The 25,582-nt window shown below is 43.5% G+C and overlaps 2 protein-coding genes across 4 annotated transcripts in view; one reads left to right on the top strand and one right to left on the bottom strand.

Moving 5' to 3' along the window:
• Window positions 1-18,872, bottom strand: part of LOC118824534 (lysine-specific demethylase 2B) — a 23,427-nt gene extending 4,555 nt beyond the window's left edge. Inside the window, exons 1-19 of one of the 3 annotated variants that reach the window (XM_036594759.1) lie at window positions 18,726-18,872; window positions 18,519-18,597; window positions 18,386-18,432; window positions 13,800-13,978; window positions 13,142-13,248; window positions 12,923-13,016; window positions 11,665-11,818; window positions 11,318-11,433; window positions 10,632-10,758; window positions 9,860-10,269; window positions 9,373-9,459; window positions 8,776-8,979; window positions 8,011-8,157; window positions 7,735-7,815; window positions 5,983-6,294; window positions 5,221-5,834; window positions 4,435-4,598; window positions 3,991-4,152; window positions 2,959-3,177 (exon numbers count right to left, since the gene is read on the bottom strand). In XM_036594759.1, coding sequence (XP_036450652.1) covers window positions 2,959-3,177; window positions 3,991-4,152; window positions 4,435-4,598; window positions 5,221-5,834; window positions 5,983-6,294; window positions 7,735-7,815; window positions 8,011-8,157; window positions 8,776-8,979; window positions 9,373-9,459; window positions 9,860-10,269; window positions 10,632-10,758; window positions 11,318-11,433; window positions 11,665-11,818; window positions 12,923-13,016; window positions 13,142-13,248; window positions 13,800-13,978; window positions 18,386-18,432; window positions 18,519-18,597; window positions 18,726-18,852 — 3,430 coding nt within the window. In that variant the 5' untranslated portion in view covers window positions 18,853-18,872. The remainder of the gene's footprint in view (window positions 1-2,958; window positions 3,178-3,990; window positions 4,153-4,434; window positions 4,599-5,220; window positions 5,835-5,982; window positions 6,295-7,734; window positions 7,816-8,010; window positions 8,158-8,775; window positions 8,980-9,372; window positions 9,460-9,859; window positions 10,270-10,631; window positions 10,759-11,317; window positions 11,434-11,664; window positions 11,819-12,922; window positions 13,017-13,141; window positions 13,249-13,799; window positions 13,979-18,385; window positions 18,433-18,518; window positions 18,598-18,725) is intronic. The other 2 variants (XM_036594761.1, XM_036594760.1) reach the window with 2 other exon arrangements.
• A 2,951-nt stretch (window positions 18,873-21,823) lies between these two features.
• orai1b (ORAI calcium release-activated calcium modulator 1b) lies at window positions 21,824-24,166 on the top strand. Its single transcript, XM_036595279.1, has 2 exons — window positions 21,824-22,033; window positions 23,345-24,166. Exons 1-2 carry the CDS (start codon window positions 21,923-21,925, stop codon window positions 23,885-23,887), a joined length of 654 nt encoding a protein of 217 aa, XP_036451172.1. The 5' UTR covers window positions 21,824-21,922; the 3' UTR covers window positions 23,888-24,166.
• Window positions 24,167-25,582: the final 1,416 nt, after the last annotated feature.

Below are 25,582 nucleotides of genomic sequence, written 5' to 3'. Positions count from 1 at the left end.
GACAAGCTGCAAAATAAAAGACTTTTATAACAAAAAGGGAATAAAGAAGAATGAAACCTGTAGTTTTCATAAACATCCTGACAATAGCTTTTTCAGGCATGATGGAGGATGTGCTCAGGCCATCCTCTAAGCACAAAATCATACCTTAGGAGGTGATGGTTGTTTTGTCCGTCATGCCTTGCATCACCGCTATTATGTGATCCCAATGTCTAACATTTCTGCGCAAGCTTTATGTACAGACCAATTTGCATCTGAACCCATGAGAATAATAGCACAAATGATGGTAGATGGTATAAGTGAAGATAACTGGCCATTGCCTATTGTTAGATGTCTCAGGTCAAATAGAGCTGCCTGTTACAATCCTAATGCTGATAGCTCCCGGATTGTTGGCTGGCAGTATACTAGAGTCAATAGTATCAAAATTTAACTATAGAGCGTGATTAGCGGGATAAATCTAGCTGGAATTATGGATTAGCAGATCCCATTCCTGTGAGGGCTTCCCCAGGTTGGGTATGTATTAACAAACCTTGTTATCCAGAGGGTGTCAACATTCTACCACCACAAATACCAACCCAAGCGGTATTTGGATGAGGGAACCACTCACTTTTGGTTTGTATTGGGTTTGTGGAAACAAGGCTTATCCATTACTCCCATCTGATTCATGGTGCGGTGCCTGTTACATGGCTGTAGTCATGCCTCCTATTACAGTCCATACTGATCCATGGATCACATTACAATCTCATGGACTTTTACTTCGTATGAAAAGAGAACTTGGCATCACCCTAACAGGTAAACAAACATGGAATGGTCACATTATGAAGGACCCCTGGTCTAGTATAGCACAGACAGTAGGGTGGGGAATATTTCCATTTGGAGGTGTTGTAGATGCCTTACAGAAGATAAATTATTTGGCTTATTCCACACAGAAACTAGCTAATGAGACTAGTGAAGCTCTCCGCTTAGTAAATGATGAACTCCATGCGTTCTGAGAAGTAGTGCTGGAGAATAGGAAGGTTTTAGACTTGCTGACCTTAGAAAAAGGAGGGGTATGTCACATTCTCAATACTTCCTGTTGTATCTATGTCCCAGATAACTATGAAAATATTGATAAATATGTAACAGATCTTCATAGACTCATTCCAAATCCAGAAGGATCTCTTGATAAGATCTTTACCTGGATTGGCAACATGTTTGGAGGTATGTTTTCTGGAATCTTACAGCAACTGCTCCGTTATGTACTTCCTTTTGTAGCACCAGTAACAGTTGCTATTGTTATTTACTTTTGCCTCAAATTACTCTGGTGCTTAATGACTAAACTCCACCGGCGTAGGCGTTCCTTATAACCAAGGAAACACTTAATTTCCCCAATTTGCCTGTATGCAGACTGAAGGGAAAGAGAGCCGTCTTTAGGACGTGAAGAAAGAGGGAAATACTGGCCATATTTCACTGGAAGAAGCAAGGATAGATCGATTAAGCTTGTGAGAACATACATTTTGTAGTATGTTCTAAGGGGGGAATGAAGGAATTTATTGTTGTGAAATGTGCTGTGTTGTGGGTGTATGTGCAGAAGTTGTATTTTAGGCTGCCTATTTTGTGTTTCTCCTTATATGGTCATGTCTGTCACACCTGTCGCTTGTCATGTATAAGCTGAGTCTAATCTTGGCATCAGTCCAGCTATAAAACTGTGACAGTCCATTGTCTTACGGGCTGGCTGGCGGTCTGGAACCTGTGCGCACAACGAATAAACTTCATTTGTCCAGACAACAGACCTAGTTCCCTGGTTCGTTGGGGTTTGGATTCTTTCAATATATATATATATATATATATATATATATATATATATATATATATATATATATATATATATACACACACACATATAAAAATGAGCTCTGGTCTGATTGGCTGTGCCTCCAAGTCTGAAACACTCCTTATAACTTCAGTGTGAGTGGCCGGGGCTAAACTGCTACAGGCTCAATCAGTGGATATATGTAAATGAGTTGTTTTTTTTTGTGACAAACAAATTTATAAAATTAGTCAAAATGTAAAACACAGCCACAACACTGGTTAAAAATCACAATTAGACATTTTCCCCAAATCACACAGCCATACATCACAGACATTTCATGGAACAGAAAGCAAAAACTTAAATAGAAAACAGATTGTGTTTACATGCACTTATCTGATCCAATTTTGTCAGTTAGGTGTTTAGCGCGTTTACAGGCATTTATTAATCCGATAAGTCAGGCCTGTGGCACAATCCTATCCGCAAAATTATTTTCATTTTCTATTAATATTAGCCCATTTTACCATGAGCTGCACTACAATCCCGAGCATGCACTTCCACGTAATGTGCGCTCCAACCCTCCTTCCCCAACAACAATCTATGGGACAGGGTTACACCACAAAAAGAAAAGATGGCAGGCGGCTATTTCAGGCAAATAGGCAGGTTTAATAGATGTGTTTTCAAGGGACATTTAAAGAGATTTAACAGATATCTGTAGCTGATGTAGTCTACTGTTTTAAATAAAATGATTTTTAAATTGTTTAAGTATTCACTGCTTATTTTGTTGTTGCAGTTTTGGCATATTTTGAATAAACAATGGCCAGTTCAGTTCATAACAAAATGTTCATTTAAAATGAAATAAAAACACAGCTGGCTTACGGATTTGTGAGATTTTTTTAATATGGCCCTTTTATTGGTTGAGTTTGACACCCCTGCTGTATCCAGAGCTCAAATCCAGCTCTCGTTATCAGATTTCTTATAAACGGGCCTAACATGATCTAAATTTAGTTTCAATGACCCCTTGAATAACTGGATAATTGCTGAAATACAATAATGATTGAATTACTGGTGTGCATATGAACAACACATCCTAACCACTGTGAGGGCAGAACAGAGTCCAGTTACAGAGAACACATGAAGAATAATCTGTATAGAGCTCAGTGTGTACTTGCCTGACAGGTTGATGTGTGTCAGCGTGTCTCTGCTGCTGGTTCCGGCAGCAGTGATGATGTTGATGCTGTGGTCAGTGATGTGGCTACAGTAGCTGAGGTCCAGCCGGGTCAGTGAGGGCAGGTGTTTGATGATGAGGCGGAGGGAGTGGTCAGTGATGTCCAGACCAGCCAGACTCAGCTCTTGCAAATTACTCAACTTACTGCTGCAGTCCAGCTGACCTGCAGACCACCAAAATGTAAGCAGATATAACTCAGTGCTTCATTCAGGAGGTGCATGGCCATAAAGACAGATTAAATAAGTGACTGACTGGTTGGGTGGTTGGTTCAGTGGAGATCAGGTTCAGCCACATACAAAATCTGAATCAGAATTGATTACAGTGATGGTGATAGGAACCGGACGTCCATCTCTAAAAGCTCCCTCACAGAAAGTTATTAAGTGAAATGGTTATAAATACACTGTCTGATGTCTGAGACATTGTTTAATGACAGTTTTGAGAAGATTTTGGCCTTATACCCCATTCACGGTGGAGGGACACATAGTATGCAGGGTGCTGTGAGGCAAAATAGTCCCCAAAGAAAAAAACATTCCATATAAAACTCAGAAGACATGTGTAGGATGACTGGTGGTTTTGGATAGTAAATAAAATGTCTATATTTGTGTTGTAGTCAAGGCAACCCCTGGTTCCTATCACCACCACTGTAAAGAAATCTGAACCATTTCACCCTAAACCACTCAATCACTCTGTTTGCATCTCACACAATGAATTATGGGGGAATGTTGAAAAATTGTTGTAATTGCTAACCCTTTTTCAGTTGTTGAAAGCTCAGGTATAAACCAGTTCCTCCACAAGAGGGCAGTGTTTAGCTACTTAGGGATTCGACAATAAATATAAAGAAATAGAATCTGACAAGATCAAAAACTTTAAACAGTTGGAGCTGAAAAAGATTCATCCAATAGTTAGAGGGAGAGGAGAGAGAAATACACAGACAAACAGACAGAGGAAGAATATGTGTACAGTATATAAATATAACCTGGTCTGTAGTCTGATGGTGGTGACAGTAGGTCAGTAATCTGTTGGTCCTTCAGCCCCTCCACCCACTGCAGGTCCAGCATCCGCAGAGGAGGGCAGGAGGAGGAGCAGAGGGTAGAAACAGCAGCCCAGGAACAACCAGCTAACTGCAGCTTCCGCAAACCTACAATACACACAGTTACTGCCCTACACCATCACACACTGTTCAGTTTTTTTCTGGTTCAGATTGCTTCATCCTTATGGGAGTTACAACAGAATATTTGGGGTTTCCTTCGAGTGAATCTCCCTGTAGTATAGTGAGTGGTGTTATAGTGTAGTGCAGAACAGTGAATGGTGTCATAGTATAGAGAGTGGTGTTATAGTATAGTGCAGTACAATGCAGTACAGCATAATGAATGGTGTTAAAGGTAAAGTGCAATATATGTGCTAATTATATTGTACCCACCTGGAAGCCGGTTAATGAGCCAGCTGAGCTGTTTCTTGGAGATGTTGGTCCAGCTGAGGTCAAGAGAGAGCGGCTGCCTGCGGATTATACCACTAAGCATGAGGGGGGTAATGGACTTACAGCGGTTCAGGTCAATCCTGCTCCACAGCCTTTTATCACAGCACCTGAGAGAGAGAGACAGGAAGGGAAAGACAGAGACAGGGAGGGAAAGAGAGAGAGACAGAGAGAGAGACAGGAAGAGATAGAGAGAGAGAGAGCAGACTGAAAATTAGTGCTCTGTCATTAATATTTCAGCTTGTGTATCAGAATCTGAACAGGTCACGTCCTATTGGAATTCAATGTATTTAAATCGACCGTTAACATTAGGTGGGTAGTGCCACTTAAAACAAACAGTCCAGTGAAAATTAAAATTACACAATTCAACCTCCCACCCCAAATGTACGGTCAGCCGAGACGTGTTTCATATCTGAAGTTTGCTTCTTTAGTTTTAACACTGGAGCTAATTTAGCTAACAAGTAATAGGAGCTTATACCCTACCAATTAGCATAATGCTAACTGCTTGACTACTGCCATTTTTTTCATTCACGTGGAGTTGATCAGTAGTCTCTAATAGACCTTTACAGACAAAATTCATGGCCACTACTGTTCTTTAGTCCATGTTTATAGACAAAGACAGCAGCATATTTCAAACAATCACGTTTGTCTGGAAAGCTCTGAAGTGTTGGGAGAATCTGGGGGAATTAGATTTTTCTCTGAACTATCGCTTTAATGTTATTGTTGACTCACCACCGGTTCCAGGTCTTGCAGACGCGCATGCACACACACAGCTCGCTGTGCTGCAGGTGACTGAATACACCCATCCACTCCTCCCTGCCAATCGTGTGGCTCCGCCCATCATTTAGCGGTAGGCGGTCCGGTGGGGGACTGATGGGCGGCGGTCTGATGACGTGCCGTTCCACTTGCGCACATTTGGGCGGGTGTTGGGCAGCAGCTGAAGGCGAAGTCTTGCTCGCCGGAGGCTCCTCCTTCTCCAGTTCCTCCCGGGTTCCTAACCAGTCGCCTAGGCAACCGCCTCCATCATCATGGCTTTCAGCCTCGGAGGGCAGCGCTCCGTTCTGATTGGCCCGTCTCCCCTCAGCCTTCAGAGTCTTCTGCTTCAGCCGTTGGCTCCTGAGCTGTTTTGCTTGGCTCTTTACCTGTTTGTCACCGCCTGTCGTTCCACATGATTGGCCATTTTCATGCGAAGCTGACGTCCTGTTTGGGGGAGTGGACGTTTGACTTACTGGCTTTTCATCCTCTCCGTCCTCCTCTTTAACCCTCCGCTCATCTTCATCACCCTCGTCCTCGCTCTCTCTCTTCACGGCGTGCAGCATTTCAGGGTTCAGAACGTTCGAGATCTTCTGAGGGATCACAGACAGCACAAATTCAGCTCTATTAAAATCCTTATAGCATGCTAATGTTCCTGAGTGACCGGTCCAACATTATCTACTGAAACAGAGTGAACATGAGTTTGTGAGTGTTTTGGAGTAAATGAATCGGTCAGCAGACCTTCTTTCTGCTGGGCTCCGGCTCTGAGTCCTTAGAGCACTTCCTCTTCCTGTGCACAGGCTCCTCCTCTGCTTTGGGCTTCAGTGCAGGTGCCGCACCCAGAAGGGGGAGGGGCTTCTCTGTGGCATCCTCAGGCTTGCTGATGGGCATGTCTTCTGGCTCAGTTTTCTGATTCAAGGATGACGGGTCCACGGATGGCGGTTCCACGGTTTTGTCTGCGTCCAGTTTGTCCGGTGGGTCCGTGGGGGGGCGTGGCTTGTGCAGAGAACCCGGAAGGGTGGGGGCAAATTTAAACCCCGGACCCCTCTTCTGCTTCAGGGAGATTATTACAACACATTAGCTAACTGTTATTATGCCCATTATCAAGCACAAGATTGATTATGATATAATACAAAAATAAAGGTGCTGCAAAATGCTTTATTCAGCCTTGTTACTGCTTAATGAAACAGTAATAAGCAGACAGTTAATCAGCAGTTACTGCCTTGAGGTTTAATTGAGGCTAAAAGTACAGAATGCTTGTTATCTAACGGACTCAGAGTTTAGATTAAAATGCAGAGTCAGAATGCGTAAGTTAATAACAGCAAATGTTGTGAGGATCTGCAGTCAGTTCTGTGGTAAGGACTGTAATCAGGACTATGGTCAGTTCTACGGTCAGTTTTGTTGTCAGCTCTGCAGTCAGCTTTGCGGTCAGGACTGTGGTTAGTTCTGCGGTCAGTTCTGCAGACAGGACTGTGGTCAGTTATGAAGTCAGGAATGTGATCAGTTCTGTGGTCAGCTCTGCGGTCAGTTCCATGGTCAGCTCTGTGGTCAGGGCTGTGGTCTGTTCTGCGTTCAGTTCTGTGAACAGGACTATGGTCAGTTATGCAGCCAGGACTGTGGTCAGTTCTGTGGTCAGCTCTGCGTTCAGGACTGTGGTAAGTCATGTAGTCAGGGCTGTGGTCAGGGCTGTGGTCATCTTTGCATTCAGGACTGTGGTAAGTCATGTAGTCAGGGCTGTGGTCAGGTCTGTGGTTAGGACTGTGGTCAGGTCTGAGGTTAGGACTGTGACCTGTTCTGTGGTCAGCTCTGTGGTCAGTTTCATGTTCAGTTCTGCAGTCAGGAATGTGGTCAGGTCTGTGGTTAGGACTGTGATCTGTTCTGTGGTCAGCTCTGCAGTCAGTTCCATGGTCAGTTCTGCAGTCAGGACTGCAGTCAGTTTTGTGGTAAATTCTGCAGTCAATTTCTGTGGTCAGGACTGTAGTCAGTTCTGTGGTCAGGTCTGTGATTAGTCCTGCGGTCAGTTCTGCGTTTAGTTCTGTGGTTAAGACTATAGTCCGGACTGGTCAGGACTGTGTTTGGTTCAGTGATTAGGTCTGTGGTCAGGTCTGTGATCAGTCCTGTGGTTAGTTCTGTGGTTAAGACATTAGCCCGGACTGGTCAGAACTGTAGTTATTCTGTGGTCAGGTCTGTGATCAGTCCTGTAGGTCAGTTCTGTGGTTAGTTCTGTGGTTAAGACTGTAGCCCGGACTGGTCAGGACTGTGGTCATTCTTTGGTCAGGTCTGTGATCAGTCCTACGGTCAGTTCTGTGGCTAGTTCTATGGTTAAGACTGTAGTCCGGACTGGTCAGGACTGTGGTCGTTTCTGTGGCCAGGTCTGTGATCAGTTCTGCAGCTAGTTTTGGGGTTAAGACTGTAGTCCGGACTGGTCAGGACTGTGGTCAGTTCTGCGGTCAGGACAGTGGTCAGGACTGTGGCCAGTTTTGCTCTGCTTACTTTCCCAGCCTTTCCAGCCTGGCTGCATTTAGGACACTCCCAACAGTTGGGCAGTTCCTCATTCACCACCCCGCCCACTTCCTGCACACAACACAGAGAAACTCAGAAACAAACAAAACTGCAACAAAACACAGCACACTCGTCCACTGCAGCGTCCATTCCTGTTTGTTCTGCCCATTTAACAGAAATCTGTTCTTTATTTCAGCTGTTAGTCACTTTCACTCATCTGTACTGAGTTTAAAGTTCAGTTCAGTATTATGTGTGATGTGATCTGACCTTCAGGCATCCTGGGTGAATGATTTCATTACAGATGGAGCACTCCATCAGCATCAGCCTAAACTGATCCTCCTGCTCCTCCTCCACCGTGTCCTCCTTCCCTGCCTCCCCACACACCGCACACACCGCCGTGTGAGGCAGCACAGGCTGTAACACACACATACATACACAGTGAAGTGAACAGGTAAAGGTGTTTCTGCTCTCCAACTTCATCTGTTTTTATGGAACACTAAGTTGTCTTGTATATCTGGTACTTGGCGAATAAAGGTTCTGATTCTATGTTAGCCTTTAAGACTAAAAAAGCAAAACATGTCTTGGCTGATCAACCACATTTGGGGTTAAGTGGGTACATTTTTGCTGGACTGGCACTGGGAGTTGTTGATCAGTAGGAATGAGTATCACTGCTCTGGTGGATGACCAATCAGAACAGAGTTAGCGAGCTGACCAATTAGAGCACGTTGGTCCCATCAGGAGGCGGGGCTTAAAGACACAGGAGCTCTAACAGAGCATTTCAGACAGAGGGTGAATAGAGATGTACAGTATGAGGAAAGTAATGTGTTTTTTTTTTTAACATTAAAGCTGTAAATGTATTTTAGCAGACCAAAAATAACATTATGAACACTGAAAATGAGTGTAATAGGTTCCCTTTAAAAGGAGGCATCATTCAGGAATCAGCACTGAAATAAATACGTAATGGTGCTGGTGTCAGTGCAGGAATATGCTGAACAGTATTTGTGTTGGGGCGGGGCAGTGTTGTATACTCACAGCGATGCACTGTCTCAGGATGCAAGTCTGCTTCATGCGGCCCGGACCGCCGAACTTCCTCATGTCCTTACAGAAGTGGCACTGACCGCACTCCGTCCGCACACACGCCTCGCACCGCCTGCATCGTGTTCGCCTGCGCCGTGCAGATGAGCTCCGAGCCCCGCACTGCGCCACGCGCGCTCTGGGACGAGCTGGAGTTCGCGGCTGCACACAAACACAGAAAACAGGAACATTAAAAGAGGACAATGTTATTTAAATGCAAACACACATATAAGGACTAATTTAGTCTGAAAAATCAGTATCAGAGGTTTGTTTAAATAGATCAGTACTGGCCATTTTAATCCAGATCAAATCCTGATCTCTTAAAGCTACTTTAAAGTCACTGAAATGTCTGCACTGTGGAATCATTTCATCATTATTTCACAAATATTGTACCTAAACTGGATTTCTGAGCTGTATTATCTATGAAAATACAAATACTGGCTTGGATTTGGTATAAATTAATCAAATAATTGTCAGTATATAAGTTCCCTGGATGAATAAAGCAAAAAAAGAAAAGGTGGATGATTTAACGTGCTGCATAACTTTAAGTGTTACCTTGACGGATTTCTTTGGCCAACAAACAACAGGCCTCCCTGTAATGGCCAGCTTGGGGTCATCATCTGCGTGTTCCTTTAGGAGCACCTACTCACACACAAACACACAGGGAGCTATATGACTTCTATTGTTTCATTTAAAAATTGCTCTGTAATGTTTATATGACCCACACAGTCATTCTGACAGACTGTAATACACTACAGGAAGTGTAGGGGGCGATATGACTTCTAATGCTTCACCATAACAGAAGAAATCAGAACTTTGAATGATGGTTGTGGTAAAGGGAGAGGAAATAAAGCAGAATAGTTTGATCAGTCAACTGACAAACTAATAGTTAATATTTATATTGATTAATTTATGATATAATTCATCTTTTATTTCCAGTACTGATTGATATGCAAAACTATGCTGTGCTAAGCTTGTTGAACATCTATTCTGGTTCAGCTCTATTACAGAGTGGACAATCAGACAGACACATCAGTGGTACCTTCATGTGTTGGAGCAGAGCCTGGGGGTCTTCTATCCCGTCTGGAATGCAGCGTTTACCTGCAGGCAGCGACTCCAGCTTCTCCACCAGCACCCGCAGACCGCTCAGCTCAAACTCCGTCAGGTGCGTCCAGCCGGCTGGTGCAGCGTCAACTGTGCGTTTAGGGTCCACCACAGGTTTGGGGTCCAAAATAGGTTTAGAGTCCACCACAGGTTTGGGGTCAGACACCGGCTTGGCATCCGACACAGGTTTAGGGTCAGGTAGCATAGACGCACTGCTGTCCTCAGAGTCACTGACCGGTTTGAGAGTGTGGGTGGTGTGGACCCTAGGATCTGACTGAACTAACTGCTCAGTGTCCGCCTGCGTCTCAGTGGACTCATCCATTTCCCCCCGCGGGTCAGAGATGGGACCTGAAACGGAGACTGAAGCTTTAGCCCTGATAGAACTACATTACCCACAATGCAACTCACACAGTTCCAGCCTCAAGTTTGGACCCACCTGATTAATTATAAATTGTAATACACAGGTTAAATCTACAGGTTTATAGTTAAATACTAGAAATGTGACAAACACAAATACAAATAGTGAAGGTGATGCCTCTGAATGGATTTATTTACTAAAGTTATTAAACAGATTGGACCCACCTGAGGATGAAAGCAAAACCTTACAAACTCACTATTTCACTTCCTTCCCCACACATTCATTTATTTACTCCCTCATTAGTTCTCTCACTGTTTCACCCCCTCCCTGCTCTGGTCTCTCTGTCTCTCACCAGTCAGGCTGGCCTCTCTCTGGAAGTCCTCGCTGAGGTAGGAGCGTTTGGTCAGGCACTGCACGTATCTCTCCAGCACGTACCAACACATCTCATAGAAGAATGGATAGCGGAACTTAGAGTGAACCTGAGAGGCACAAACAGAACCTTCAGCACCAGTTCAGTGAAATCACATTTACAGCCTTTTTTCACCCAGACATTATCTATCTTTAATGTACTCTGTTTATTACTATTATACTTCTCTGTCTATTATTTCTATCACCATCATCACTATCGCATAACCATTACCTCCTCCATCATCACCACCAACACCACATTACCATTATCACCACCATCCCCATTATCACCACATTACCATTACCACCACCCCATTACTACTATCACCACCACTACCCCATTATCATCGCCAGCAGCATCACCGCCACAAATACCATCATCGCCAGCACCATCACCACCCTCACCATTATCACCATCACCACCATTACCATCATTATCACCACTATCACATTACCGCCATCACCACATAACCATCATCATCATATCTACAGCACTTCTATCACCACAATCACCACTGTCATATTCCCATCATTATCTTCACCATCATTACAATAAACATCACCATCACTGTTATGACCTCCATCACAGAGAGGTGATGTTTTGAAAGGTAAAAGCTGAAAGCTGCTCACTTTAGTCCTGTTCTCAATGTCGTATACACGAAGCTGCATGGGGATGTTGAAGCTGTGGAGCAGATTCCCCCCAAACACCAGAGAGTCCTCCGGAGTGTAGACGGCATGGATCCACCCTGCACACACAAACACACACGCACGCACGCACGCACACACACACGCACGCACACTTGCTTGTGTTACCTGTTTTAAACCTGTTTGTGTCATATTGTTTTCTGATTTAACACATCCTGTGTGGTCTCCACCTTTACACACTGGTGTGTCTAGTTAAAGACCGAATGTGTTGTTTTTTAATACATCTGTTTTACGAGTGTAATGTGTTGTAATGTGTGGTATTCAGTACTAACCTGATGGGATGAAAAAGGTGTGGCCCCGTTTGAGTGTGATCCGCTGGCAGCCCTCTGCTTGATCGCCCAGAAACACATCACTCTGCTTCCCTGACAAAACCCACTGCTCATACAGCTCCAGATTACTGGGTGACGGGGGGATCAGCCAAAACACCTGCAGAGAGAGAGAGACAGACAGAGAGAAAGAGAAAGAGAGAAAGAGAGAGAGAGAGAGAGAGAGAGAGAGAGAGAGAGAGAGACAGAGCGCAGGGGGATGTTAAAGCAACATTATGTAACAATTTCACCTTAAAATAAAAGTTTTAACAAATAACATTTTGCTGCTACACCGACTTAGAATAGTGAGAACGGCGTCATTGCTCAGTCATTGCTGGAACACCTGCTATGTAACTTTGGAGGAGCAGAACAAGAATGTGTCGCCAGAACTGCGTAATGCTTTACAGCACCATGTTGTCGCAGAAAGCGAGAAGGAGAAAAAGAGAGTGTGACCAAGCAAGAGACTCGTTGGTGAGAGCTAACAAAGACAAAAGGATGCAGGACAGTCTCACAACAACTCCGACAGCAGAGTGTTCATCCCAGCCAGTGTTATTTATGAAAGACTGCACCATCAGCTGTAACCTTATCTGTGTTGTCCCTCTCTCACAGAGTTCTGTGGTTTTTCCGGATGCTAAAAGTCATCTAACTTCAGTCCTGTTTCAGACTAGCACGCAAAAAAAATCATCTTATCCCAAAACGCTTGGTCAGTCTGTCATTCTTACGTCAAATACGCCTTGAAAGTTTGTAACAAAATCCTGTAATGTTACTCTACCTTGCAAGTCCACATGGTTCTTTCTCTTCTGATGTCGTTTGCTGGTGTTGTGCTGAATTCCGACTCCCTGGCAGAATCTAATTCTACTTCACATGCACTCACCTTACACAGGCACATGGACGCTACAGATTACAAATCACAATTTACACATAGAAACAACTAAAATCGTGAGTGTAATCTGTAGCATCCATACGCCTGTGTGATGCGCGTGCACGTGAAGGGGAACTGGACTGCACGTTGCGACCCCGACTGTAACTGTAGCTGTCCATGAGGGGGCAATCAAAGCGCGATTTGTATTTACGACAGTGGTGTAAAAGTGAAATATATTCTGATACTGTAGGGGGAGCCCAAGAGCAAAAATATACCAATTCTCGCATAATGCTGCTTTAACTGATTACAACATTACAGCATTTATAGCAGAATGTCTCAAATGGCAGGATGTTCCACACTCACCTTCTCTCCTTTAAAAACGTGGTACCACACTGAGGTTCCACCGAAGTCGATGTGAAAATCAGTATAACATCCTTTGACACTCATCAGACAATACCTAGAGAGAGAGAGAGAGAGAGGGAGAGAGAGAGAGAGAGAGAGAGAGGGAGAGAGAGAGAGAGAGCAAATGAGAAAAGCAGAATTAAAGTAAAATCTGGTGCTGCGTCCTGCTGCAGGACATACCTCTGGACTTTGGGGTACTTCATCTCGGAGATGACATTGGTGGCTTCAGTTTGTCTCTGTTTCAGATGGAGTGGCCACATGTTGTCCACCCAGTCCACCAGGTCCACCTGAAAACATACATCACACCCCTCAAATCCACTGTGTTTACAGCAAAACCACTGCTAAAATCCAAAACAACCTGCGCAGGACACAATTAGAGCGATGCAGAACCTAGAACCCTTTCAGGGTTGCAGGGAACACAAGAGTAAATGATTAAAAATGTTACTATGACACTAAACTTCAGTGTTCTATTAAACATCCAGGAAAGCTTGAAAGAAAAATTTAAGATATTAATATGAAAAAAAAACGCTGATCAGACCTAACTAAGACCTGTGTGGGCGTGGGCCAGAGACACAGCCTTGCGATTGGTCAGGGGAATGCTTATGGAGGTGTTACCCAAGTTTACCACGAGAGGAGAGAAATATGGTGAAACATACTGGTCATTCATTAGACTCTGGTAAGGGTTTTATAACGAAACACTTTGTCCGTGTATATTTTGGGCCCAGACGAGGAAGATTAACTTAATTAGAAGGAAAACTCAGATTTAGGTTCCCTGGAGCTTTAACACAGGATATATCAGAACGTGTTCACTAAAAGTAGCAGAATGGCGTTTGTGTACCACAGCAGGTCTCTGGATGAGGCTCTCCAGTTTGGTGTGGCTGAACTCCAGACTGATCACATTGAACAGTTTCTCTCTCTCCTCCTCCGGAGTCTCGTAATAACGAACAAACTGGGCCATGCTCATCTCCGAGCCCTTCTGAGTGCTGACGTCCATCACATCCACCGTCCGCCGGCTTCCTGCACACAGACACAAAAAATGTCCTTATTATTACAACGTCACAAATGAAGATTTAGAATGTGTTTGAGACTGGCTGCACTTTTTCTGTCTCACCACTAGAGGGCAGAGTCACAAAGGAAAGGCTCTCTAGAGTTAAAACTGCCATCACTCTGACCAAGATAAGGAAACGTAGCCATCACTACACCTGCTGTAAACGTGCTAACATCTCCTCCTACAGGTGAGTGAGATTTTCCTCTTTAAACGACTAATCTACCTCATCAGGATGTATCATGAAGATGGGAGTCCAAGTGACTTTTCTCTGTGGGAAAAAGGATCTCGAATTAAAATGTTCCAAATCTGATACGTTTCATTTGTGTTCGTTTGACTGTTGATTGGATCCTCTCAGTTACGACACTGTTACAGACTTAAAATACAAACAGTGGACTCGCGCATCAGACTCAACTCGGACTTCAGAGACTCGACTGGCACCTCAGAGACTCGACTCTTTACACAGTGATTCGCGCATCAGATACTCTCGAGAGTCCACTCTGACTCGCACCCCAGAGACTCGACTCGGACCTCACACTCTCACACTTCAGACTAAACTCTGACTTGCTCCTCGGAGTCTCTATCCACTCAAATCTCAGAGACTCTCCAGTTGACTCGTACCTCAAAGACTCCAAACCTGATTCAAACCTCAGAGACTCGAGACTCTGACTCACACCTAAGAGACTCAAGACTGACTTACAACTCAGACTCAACTCTGACTCTCAACTCAGAAGCTCAGCTCTTACCTCAGAGACTTGAGGCTCAGATTCTGACATACACCTTAAAGACTCTCAACTTAATTCGCACTTCAGAGACTCTCGACTTGACTTTGACTCGCACTTCAGAGACTTTACTTCGACTCGTTCCTCAGAGACTCTTGACTCAACTCTGACTCGTGTTTCGGAGACTCTTGACTCAGCCCTGACTCGCGCTTCGGAGACTCTCGGCTCTGACCACCGGCTCTGACTCACACTTCTGAAACTCTCGGCTCTGATTCGCGCTTCAGAGACTCTCAACTCAACTTTGACTCACACCTCAGAGACTCTCGACTTTGACTTGCACCTCAGAGACTCTCGATTCAACTCTGACTCACATCTCAGAGACTCGAGACTTTGACTTGCTCTTCAAAGACTCGATACTCTGACTCAAACTCTATACGAGGTCTGATTAGGTGGAGTCAGAGCAGTGAGCGCTGAACATGCTGCTGTAAATGAACTGAGATTTCTTTGCTGATGTGTTTTCAACACATCCGTACATTCTCTCACTAATGACCAAAAACTAACTACAAACTAAAATTAGAAACATTAAAACACGAATTATGACAGAGCCATTAACTGAAAATGTGGAAAAATCAAAATAATAAAATAACTCTAATCTCAGTAAAAGCACAGAACTTAGCTGGGTTCATCATCACATTATCTCTCCCTCTGGGATCAGAGCTGAGAGCAGCTAGAATGAGATAAACCATGAAACCAGACAGAAATGTTCTCAGCAGCCTCCAGCAGCTCTGAGCAGCCAGGACAGAGTCAGACTCATTTAGCTTAAACAGTACACAGAGCTGAGTGTGAACACTGATGATAGTTTCGCATCAGATTTACTGATATTAAATATTAGATATTTTCACATGCATATCTGCCTATGTACAAACACTATGTATAGTGACTCATATCAGGAGTGTCATTACAGAGACCTGTAACATGTATTTGTGTTATAAATACAGCAAAATTAATACAATGCAGATGTTTCAGTTCAGAAACTCAGTCACCTAAATTCTCTGCTCTCCTGCAGTTCAATACACACATCACACATCTGAAACATTAGACAAATATAAACTCTAATACTGATCATTTTTAAAGCAATTCTCTGCAGATATCAAAGTGCATCCTTAATATGTTGCCGTGGTGACCATAGTGAAAATGATGAGATCAGAGTTCAGTCTGCGTGTGAAATACCAGCCTGGTTTAAATTCACTGTAAACACTGAGATATGAGCAGTATCTGGATGCAGAAGGTTCAGTGAAGAGTCTGCCGTTCTTATCCATTCCTGACACATAAAGCTGGTGTTAAACTGGTCAGCTCTAATCAGTCGGAGAGAGAGTCGAGTTGTGTGTGAGGGTGTCGCAGGCTCAGATTTTGGCCTCCTGATCGAGTTTCAAACCAGTCTGAGCTTAACAAACGTGTGATTTTTTTGACCCAACTCTGGATGTAATCTAGTGTAAACTGGTCAACGACTCCATCTGAACGGATTCCTCCAAAAGCCAATGAAAACTGAGAGCACAAAAGAAGAAAATACAGCATGTAAACAAAGAAAAATGGCAAAAGGTCACTCGTGTGTGGAGTAAAGCTTTTTAATGAGCTGAGTTTAAGGCAGAAGCGAGTTTATGATGAAGTGTGAGTTCTGTGAATTTGGTTCAGTTCAGCGACTATTTAAAAGTTGAGCGGTGTGTGATCCCCAAATAAAAGGCACGCATATGAGGTCACACTCACTGAGTGTCAGCATTAATGAAATGTGGATCTGCAGCTGACATTTGGTCTCAGCTTTGCTAGATTTTGATATATATATCATATATTTAGCATCTTCATTCTCATCTGTATTTAATGTATCTGTAAAGTTTTTGTTGGCATTTATTAAAACACATCCATGATGATGAGCCTTGTGTTTTAAAAACAAAGAGGAGATGTTTAGACGGTGTTAGCTCCCCAAAACACACCCAGTTTTCCTTATAAGGAGGCAACATTACTCCACAAGGCATGTTTAGACACTTAGCCAGATAACTTTGTAGATTTGGAAGTTCTACTCAGAACAGAGAAACATTAAAAATCATGATGACCACAAGAATTTATATTTCACTCTCGAGTCCAGTTGCCTTTAATTTAAGCAGATAATCACTTGTTTCACTCCCAGCTTTGTTGTTTACTCTAATAAACACAGCCAGGTTGCAGAATGTTTTGTCACTCAGCCCGACAGAGGGGGTGTATTCCAGTGGGAAAGTGAAGTTAATGCACATCTCTATATTTCATTCACCTAAAAAATCTGCAGAGAATCTGTCTGACAGTGTGATATGCCCAAACTTTTATAATCTGTTGGGACTTTAAAAGTTGTGGATCCAAGGCTTCACCAAAACCTTCTTAGCCCTAGTCCCATTTCACCCCTCACCCCTACCACTCTGCCCTTCCCCTCCATTTTGCGTGTTCTTGTCTAGGTGTAGGGTGTCCTGATTCTTGTTGAGACAGAGGAGTAGGGTGAAGTATTAGGGCTACATGGCCCTCCAAACAGAGGTTTTTCAGAGACACACTCCAAACAGAGTGTTATGAGAAAAAAAGAAAAAAAAAAAACGGCAAGATGGCTGCACAAGTGACCAAAGAAATTTTACTGTTAAACAATTATGATAACTACTGTATTATCTTAGTATAATGTAGTTTCAGTGTATTATGGTCCTTTTCTTCATAATGGGCATTAATCACTAGTATGCTGATGTCTCGGTAGCTAGCCAACTAAATTTCCCATTCCACCTTAAATAAAACTATTTAAGGTGGAATGAACGAGAAGCTGGCGAATAGCTGAATTCAGCTTCATATCACTGAAGAATTAGTGGTGGGTGATAACAAATAATTGCCCCTCTTTGAAGGCATATGATGTCCTAAATGTAACTTAAGCCCAGCAGCGATGTTTGCTACCCTCCTCTGCTATCACTGCAGACTGGTAGGTTCGCCTACAGAACGCCACTAGTAGCCTGTTAATGAAGTAATGCTCTTTTTTATTTGAGGGTCCCATTTCTTAGGGAAGATTTCAATCACTACCCTGTAACTCAGTTCCAAGGGGCAAGGTGACACTCAAAAACAAGGGGTAGGGGTAAAAATAAGAAATGGGACTGGGCCTCAACTACGGGTCATATTCACGGTCAATGGCATATCAAGAACCTCCAGAAGAACTAGAGTGATGGTTTTGGTTCCAATCATTGTAAATCAAAAGTGTGAGTGGTTCACTCCCTAATGATGTTAGTAGTTAATCTAACATGCAATACCCTAAGTGCAGCTTTTGAAGTACTGACCAATGAGAGAGCAGCTTGACTGTGCACATAGATACTGCAGAGAGAACAATCCTGATTGGATTATTTTCTGTTGGGCATTGCCAGATTTTAGGCCCTTTGCTTCCAACAAAAACTAACCAGTGAAATAAGAGTTTTACTACAACACTTACAGAGTTTAAATACAACTGGACTGATGATTCTATTACAGATGAGACGAACTAAACATTACAACCCTGAAGGTTCCCCACTGCATATTTCATATTTTCACTGTATAGTCCTTGCGTAGTTATCAAGGGGATGTCTGAAGTGAACTACAAGATAACAAACAAAAAGAAATCAGCACACTTACCCACCAGTCCTTTAATTTCACTCACAGTAAACTCTGGCTCAGGCATCCTGAAATAAAGCAACACCACAGTCAGTCTGAGAGGCGTTTTCGGTCTTCAGTGTGTGGAGTTCTGCTCAGGTGTTGAGGTGGTTACCTGATCCCCAGCCCCTCTTTGGACTTAAACACCAGGGGCATGCGCAGGGCTTCTCTCTGGACGTACTCGTAGGTAAAATCTACAGATAAATCACAGTGTCAGTGGGTTTTATTTTAAAGAGTGTTGCAAAGATGTGTTAAGAGGAGTTCTACAGCCTCCTCACGCTGACAGAACAGACGTGTCTTTAAACCTGCAGGGAACTCTTACCTTTGCCTTCCATAAAGTGCACGAAGCTGCTGTTGTAGCGATCACTCTGCAGTTTGTCCTCCAGGTCAAATCCTCGAATGTTCACAATGTCTTCCACATCAGATAAGTCTTCATTTTCATCATACATTCTCCTGCAGACGGAGCGCTGTGTGCATAGACACGCATACATAAAAACAGAGACAGGTAAGAGCAGATTAGAAGCAGTGCAGTGCAATCTAAAGGGGAATTTGACCGATGTTTCAAAATTCCTGCATAAATCAGTGGTTTGGTGTAAAATGGTTGATTGTAGAGACTCTGATTTCTTTACAGCGGTGGTGATCGAGCTGGACAATATTTATCATGATCGTGATCAGTTACATCACAATGTGCTTTTCTGCGTATATTGCATTGATAGTCAGTACTCAAAAACTTTCCAACTGCTCATTTGTTCAAAAAGAGAGCCTAATTAGTCCTGTTTAATTAATACAAACAGACAGACTCATAGTTACTGACAGTACTTTTTAAAAGTTGCACTACTTTGTGTGTTCCAACTTATCAGAAGTCAGAAAAAATAAATTTTGTGACATCATGAAACATTTCTGCCATACTGCCCAGCTCTAGGTGACAGGAACCAGGGGTTGCCATGACTACAGCACAAACATAGCCATTTTACTTATTTAGCCCAGATTTAAAAAAAATAAAAAAAATCAGGATCCTGCTCCAAATTCTGCAGAGAATCCTCCAGCTGTTCTGCATTGAATTTAAAGGGGAGGTCCATCGATTTCTCAAAATTCTCCCATAATTGAGTGCTTGAGATGTAAACAGAGTGATTGAGTGGTTTGGTGTGAAATGGTTCATATTTCTTTACAGTGGTGGTAATAGTAGAGCTGGACAATATTTATTATCATAATCATTTTGCCTCATAACACCCTGCATAGTATGTATCCCTCCATCATAAATGGATTTTGAGTTCTCAAAACTATCATAAAACAATGTCTCAGTCATCAGGCAGTGAATTCATAACCAATTTATATAATAACTTTCTGTGAGGGAGCTTTTGGAGGTGGACGCCTGGTTCCTATCACCACCACTGTGAAGTTTCTCTAGAAACCAGATAACTTTGTTTACATCTCAGCCACTTCATCATGCAGGGGTTTGGGTCAGTTTACCTTTAAAAGCCCTGCAGGGGGGGGGGGGTCTGGTACCCCCTTCTACCCCCTTAAAGCGAAACGCGTGACGCAATGTTTTGGTTCGGCTGGCCGTGACGTCACTGGCCACTACACGAAAAAAGATGGCTCCTGCTTAGCTAGTTCAGAGGGCTGTGTTTTGATTTGGCAGCAGATCGGAGAGCTGGAGAGCCGTGATGGAGGTGACGGAGGTCTTCTCGGCTCTGCGGGGCTGAAGGAGCGGAGATGGTGGTGATGATGATGATGGTGATCATGATGATGATGGAGCCGTGTGAAGAGTCCGGCCGCAGGCTGGTCTGTATCTGCAGCATGCACGCGCACTTTACACGGGAGTGGGGGGCACGAGAGAGAGTGTTAGTGTTAGTGTTGTTAATGGCCTCCATTTCACCAGGCTTAAGCTGGCTTCCTATTCGAATTTTCCCGTTCCACCTTAAATAGTGCAGCAGTTATCTTCTGGCGCCTGAGGCACCATTTAAGGTGGAACGGGAACATTCGAATAGGAAGCCAGCTCCAGCTTCGTGTCAGTGTTAGTGTTGCTAATGGCCGAGCAGTGTTTGGTGTGTTGTAGCCGCGTGTACGCTAACTAGCTCGCTCGCGCTGCTGCTGTATTCGACTCGATGTAAACAAACGAGGACAGTCAGAAATCCATCCGCCGCCGCACAAACGCACAAAGAGCCGCAGCAGCAGCAGCAGCAGCAGCGTGTCCGCGCGAGAGTGCAGCATGTTCATGCATTCAAAAGTTGCAGATCAGCTCGAGCTGTTTCTTTCCTCTGAAGTTGTTTTTAATGTCTTGTGCGCGCGGGCTGGGTTGTGCAAAAGGCACAAGGCCTGAATCAGGACCACAAACATACAGCCTGACCTCCACGTGCCTGAGCAGGGTGTAGTATTAATATCAATACTTTTATGAAAATTATTGTTTAGCTCTGTGTATTGAGCCTGGAGGGCTTTTAAAGGTAAACTGACCCAAACCCCTGCATGATGAAGTGGCTGAGATGTAAACAAAGTTATCTGGTTTCTAGAGAAACTTCACAGTGGTGGTGATAGGAACCAGGCGTCCACCTCTAAAAGCTCCCTCACAGAAAGTCATTATGAAATGGTTATGAATTCACTGCCTGATGACTGAGACTCCTTATAGCTGTTCTGAATAACTATATCAACTTTAATGGTGTTTATGCGTCTACATAAACATTATCATGTGTTTCTAATTAGTTATAATCATATCTTTAAACTCATTCCATTCATACAGTGTGTAATATGTCATGCACGCGCTGTTTTTGCGTTTCTTTTTTGCTCATTTTAATGATCATCCTGTTAAATGCACAACCTCAGAGTCGTGCTCGTGCTCGCTTCCCAGCTCATCACGAGCTGCGCTCTGAATCTCGATTATAATAATATTAACCGGGTATTAGTGCGTGCGGCTCACCTGCGTGTACCTCGAAAGGCCAAATTAGCTCGCGCAGGATTCCCCCTAAAGCTTCTGAGCGCGTGTGCACTTAACTGTACGAACGCTGGAGCGCTTTATGAATACCTGCACTGCTGAAAAAGACCGTTCAAACCATTAGGATTAGAACATGGCTTTTGCTTTCTAATGGAAATTGGGTTAAAATTAACATTAAAGTTTCCAGTAGGACACCTGTTAGACCATTACACTCCTTTACACTGTGTTATCAACTCTTCATGAACACACAGAACACCATCAATGGCTACTGAAAACCACAACGAGTAAGTTGACCCCTCTGATGGTTTCTATGAGTCAAAGTGCTGCTACATTAGCACTGATTAGTACGACACACAAGCCTGAATAACACAACAGCTGAGATTTGCACCGGCAGGGCATAGTGCACTAGTCTTGCGGTGCATTGTGGGAAATGTAGAGCCCCGCCCTCTAAAGCGCAGCAGGAGCGTTTGTGCAGATAGACGCTGATGCTGCTGGAGAGGGAGAGGAGCAGAGAGCTGAAGGTCTCACTGTATTGAACTCGAGATAAAGAGAGAGACAGACAGACAGAGAGAGAGAGGGGGATTATTTTGGCCATGACCAGTGAGCACTCCCTGCAGGCTCTAAGCTGGAGGAAACTGTACCTGAGCAGAGCGAAGCTGAAGGCTTCCAGCAGAACCTCAGCTCTGCTGTCAGGATTCGCCATGGTGAGTAAACACAGCCCTGACACTGACTGACCGTCTCATCACTCAGAGCGCAGGTTACAGAGCTGATGCTGCAGCGCTGTTCTGTGGTCTGGCTGCCTTTATAGTCTGTATGCACCAGTGCTGAGCAGCTGTGCTGATACACTGCTGCAGGAGGAGGACACTCCGTTTAGCAGAGTGAGACAGTGATGAGTGTGGGGAGTGACACTGCAGCCTGGGTTGGTGTCTCAGTGGAGACTCACTGGAGCTCAGAGTGAAAAAAGCAAACAGGATGCTGCACCAAATTCTGCACAGAATCCTGCTGCTCAGCTTTGCTTTTAAAGGGGAATTCCACTAATTTCTTAAAATTTCCTGTTTGGTGGTTTGGTGTGAAATGGTTCAGATTTCTTTATAAATAAAATATAGACATTTTATTTACTATCCAAAGCCACCAGTGAACCTGCATGTGTCTTCTGAGTTTTATATGGAATGTTGACGATGGGAAAATAGTGGTAAATCTGAAATAAAACATTTTCTTTGGGGACTATTTTGCCTCACAGTGCCCGGCATGTTATATATCCTTCCATCATAAATGGATTTTGAGGCTGAAATCTTCTCAAAACTATCATAAAACAATGTCTCAGACATCAGGCAGTGTATTCATAACCATTTCATGTAATAACCTTCTGTAAAGGAACCTTTGAGGTGGATGTCTGGTTCCTATCACCACCACTGTGAACAATTCTGTTTCAGTAAGTTTCTCTAAAGTGGAGCGTTTCACACCAAACAACTCTGAACGACTCTGTTTGCATCTTAACCAGTTAATTAAGCAGGAATTTAGAAAATCACTGGATTTCCCCTTTAAATATATAACGCAATGTTTGGCAGGCCAGGGGCACAATCCTATCGGGCCTGCAAAAACATTGTAATTTTCTATTAATATTAGATTTTATAGTGCTCTGGACTACAATCCCCAGCATGCACTGCAATGTAATGTGTGCTCCAACCCCCCAACAACAATCTATAGGACAGCAGTTACAACACACAAAGAAAAGATGCCAGGTGTGAAGTTCAAACAAATTGGCAGATTTAAAAAAGGTAAATTAATAGCCATTAATATGTACAGACACAGACCTACATGTAGTACAAGTTTATTTTAGTTCATTTTGCTGAATAACACAATAAACAATGGCCAGCTCAGATTATACCAAATGTTAATTAAAGGTGAAATAAGAACAGGCGTTTTCTGGCCCACAGGTTTGTTGCGATTTTTGTAAAATGGCCCTTGTAGTGATTGAGTTTGACACGCATGATCCTGTGTCTGTGTCTGTTTAGGTCGCGATGGTGGAGGTCCAGCTGGACACCAGCCATGACTACCCCCCCGGCCTGCTGATAGCCTTCAGCGCCTGCACCACCGTGCTGGTGGCTGTTCACCTTTTTGCTTTAATGATCAGCACCTGCATCCTGCCCAACATCGAAGCGGTCAGCAACGTCCACAACCTCAACTCGGTGCGCGAGTCTCCTCACGAGCGGATGCAGCGGCACATCGAGCTGGCCTGGGCCTTCTCCACGGTCATCGGCACGCTGCTCTTCCTGGCCGAGGTGGTACTGCTCTGCTGGGTGAAGTTCCTGCCTGTTCGACCGCGGCAGCAAAAGAACGGCACCATGCCCGCCGGAGTGGCGGCCGCCATCACCTCCACCTCCATCATGGTGCCCTTCGGCCTCGTCTTCATCGTCTTCGCCGTCCACTTCTACCGCTCGCTGGTCAGCCACAAAACTGACCGCCAGTTCCAGGAGCTGGAGGAGTTGGAGGATCTCCAGAACGAACTGGACCAGAGAGGAGAAGCTTCAGCCCTGCATTCTCCAATATCGCAGTGACCCTGACCGCTCCAGGCCTGAAGCTCTGCTGCAGCTGGGTTAGCTTACCTGGGCAGGTAGAACGCTGGAGCTGGGCTGATACGGTCAACGTCGTCACAGCTGTTTTTGTTCAACAGCAGAGAGAAAGTAAAGAAAAGGAAGCCAGAACGTTCATTCCAATATTCCAAATATTATTTAAATATTTTTTAATATTTCTTCCGCCCAAAAAAAGTAGTTCCAGCACAATTCCAATAGTTCCGGCATTGCTGTTGTTGCTTAGCAACTGATGGTCAGTGAAATGATGTGAAACAACCACACTGCTATTACATATAACAATTCAGGTAGAACATTTTTCAGCCAATCAGACTGTCTGGACGGAACTATCATTGTTTAGATTGTGGGCTGATATCTATCAATCATGTTTACTCATGTATTCACAACTGCAGTAAAATGAATAAAATGCACATATTTTAGGTAGAAACTCAGCATCACCCAAACATTCAGCTCTTCTGGGCCCGTATTACTGAAACATCTTACCTCTGAAATCTGATGTGTTTAGTCTCTATGAAGTTGAATTTAGGACAGTAGCTATTAAAGAATAGCAGTTCCTAACTTCATAATCTTATCATTAACTCCAGAAAAGAAACCAGTATTACACAAACATCTTAACTAATCTCCTAAATACTGTCCTAACTTTAGGATAAACCCCAACAGTGTCCTAACTTCTGTTCAACCATCCCTTTCAACTGTAAGCTGTTCTAATGAAAAGAGAACATTTATTGTTTTTAGGCAGCTGTGACAGCCGTAAGTTTACTGGCTTTAAACAGTGTATTTATTCAGATTACAGAAACTTTGTGGTTCAGAAAACCCCAGACAGACACGTTCAGTCTGCTTCACTCTCGTTATGTCTACATCTGTTAAAGTCAGTGAAAAGGTATTTTTTTATGTGTGTATGGTCGGTTGCTAGGTAACAGACATAACAATCGATTAGTGATCTCCATCGAGTAGGTTACGATTTCCTAACTGGAGATAAAATGCTGTAAGATAAAATTCCTAAATTAAGATCGAATTTGCTTCTGTAGTACAAACTACTGTAAAATCTTCACCGGTCAGATCTTAACATTAAATTTTGGACGTTTCTGTAATACGGCTCCTGGAGTTTATCAATAATTGATTTGAAATATCAGTGAAATCTACACATTTATCTAATAATGATATTTTTTATCATCCTCGTTCTCCAACATCTTCATTAGTTTGTTCTTAAATGTGGTCTTGAGAAAGGTCCTAAGAAAAAGTCTACATCATGTTCTTAAAGCGCAGAACTGTTCTTTGTGCTCTTGAGTGTGTAGATTCTGTTCTTACCTAAGAACAAACCCGAGTAAACTTTGGTGAATGTCAGGATCTACGTCAGAAAAGCATAAGTGGGTTTAAGAAATTTCTTCTTAAGAGCGATTGGTAAATGAGGCCCAGTGAGCTTAACTAGACTTTCTATGTAAATTTGGAGTGACACAGATTTTATCCCGAACCAATCAGCCCATCAGATCCCCACATTACGTCAGACGAGCTCCTGTGGGAAACTAATCCAGCTGCACTAGTGCAGATGTGAGCCTGTTTTTATAGCTGTACTGTGTCTGTCTAATTCTGCATGTGGATATTCAAACACAATCATTCTGTGCTGTGTTTGTGTTTGTTTTTGTGAGTGTGTGTGTGTGTGTG

Source organism: Colossoma macropomum, unplaced genomic scaffold, assembly GCF_904425465.1.
Source record: "Colossoma macropomum unplaced genomic scaffold, Colossoma_macropomum, whole genome shotgun sequence".
Lineage (NCBI taxonomy): Eukaryota > Metazoa > Chordata > Actinopteri > Characiformes > Serrasalmidae > Colossoma > Colossoma macropomum.
The sequence above is the reverse complement of the archived record's forward strand: the minus strand, read 5'-3'. Positions and strand labels throughout refer to the sequence as shown.

Excerpts from the sequence above, each read along its gene's own strand:
- orai1b (XM_036595279.1), top strand. The coding sequence starts at position 21,923 with ATGACCAGTGAGCACTCCCTGCAGGCTCTAAGCTGGAGGAAACTGTAC. Across the intron at positions 22,034-23,344 it reads TGCTGTCAGGATTCGCCATG|GTCGCGATGGTGGAGGTCCA; the intron begins GTGAGTAAACAC and ends GTGTCTGTTTAG.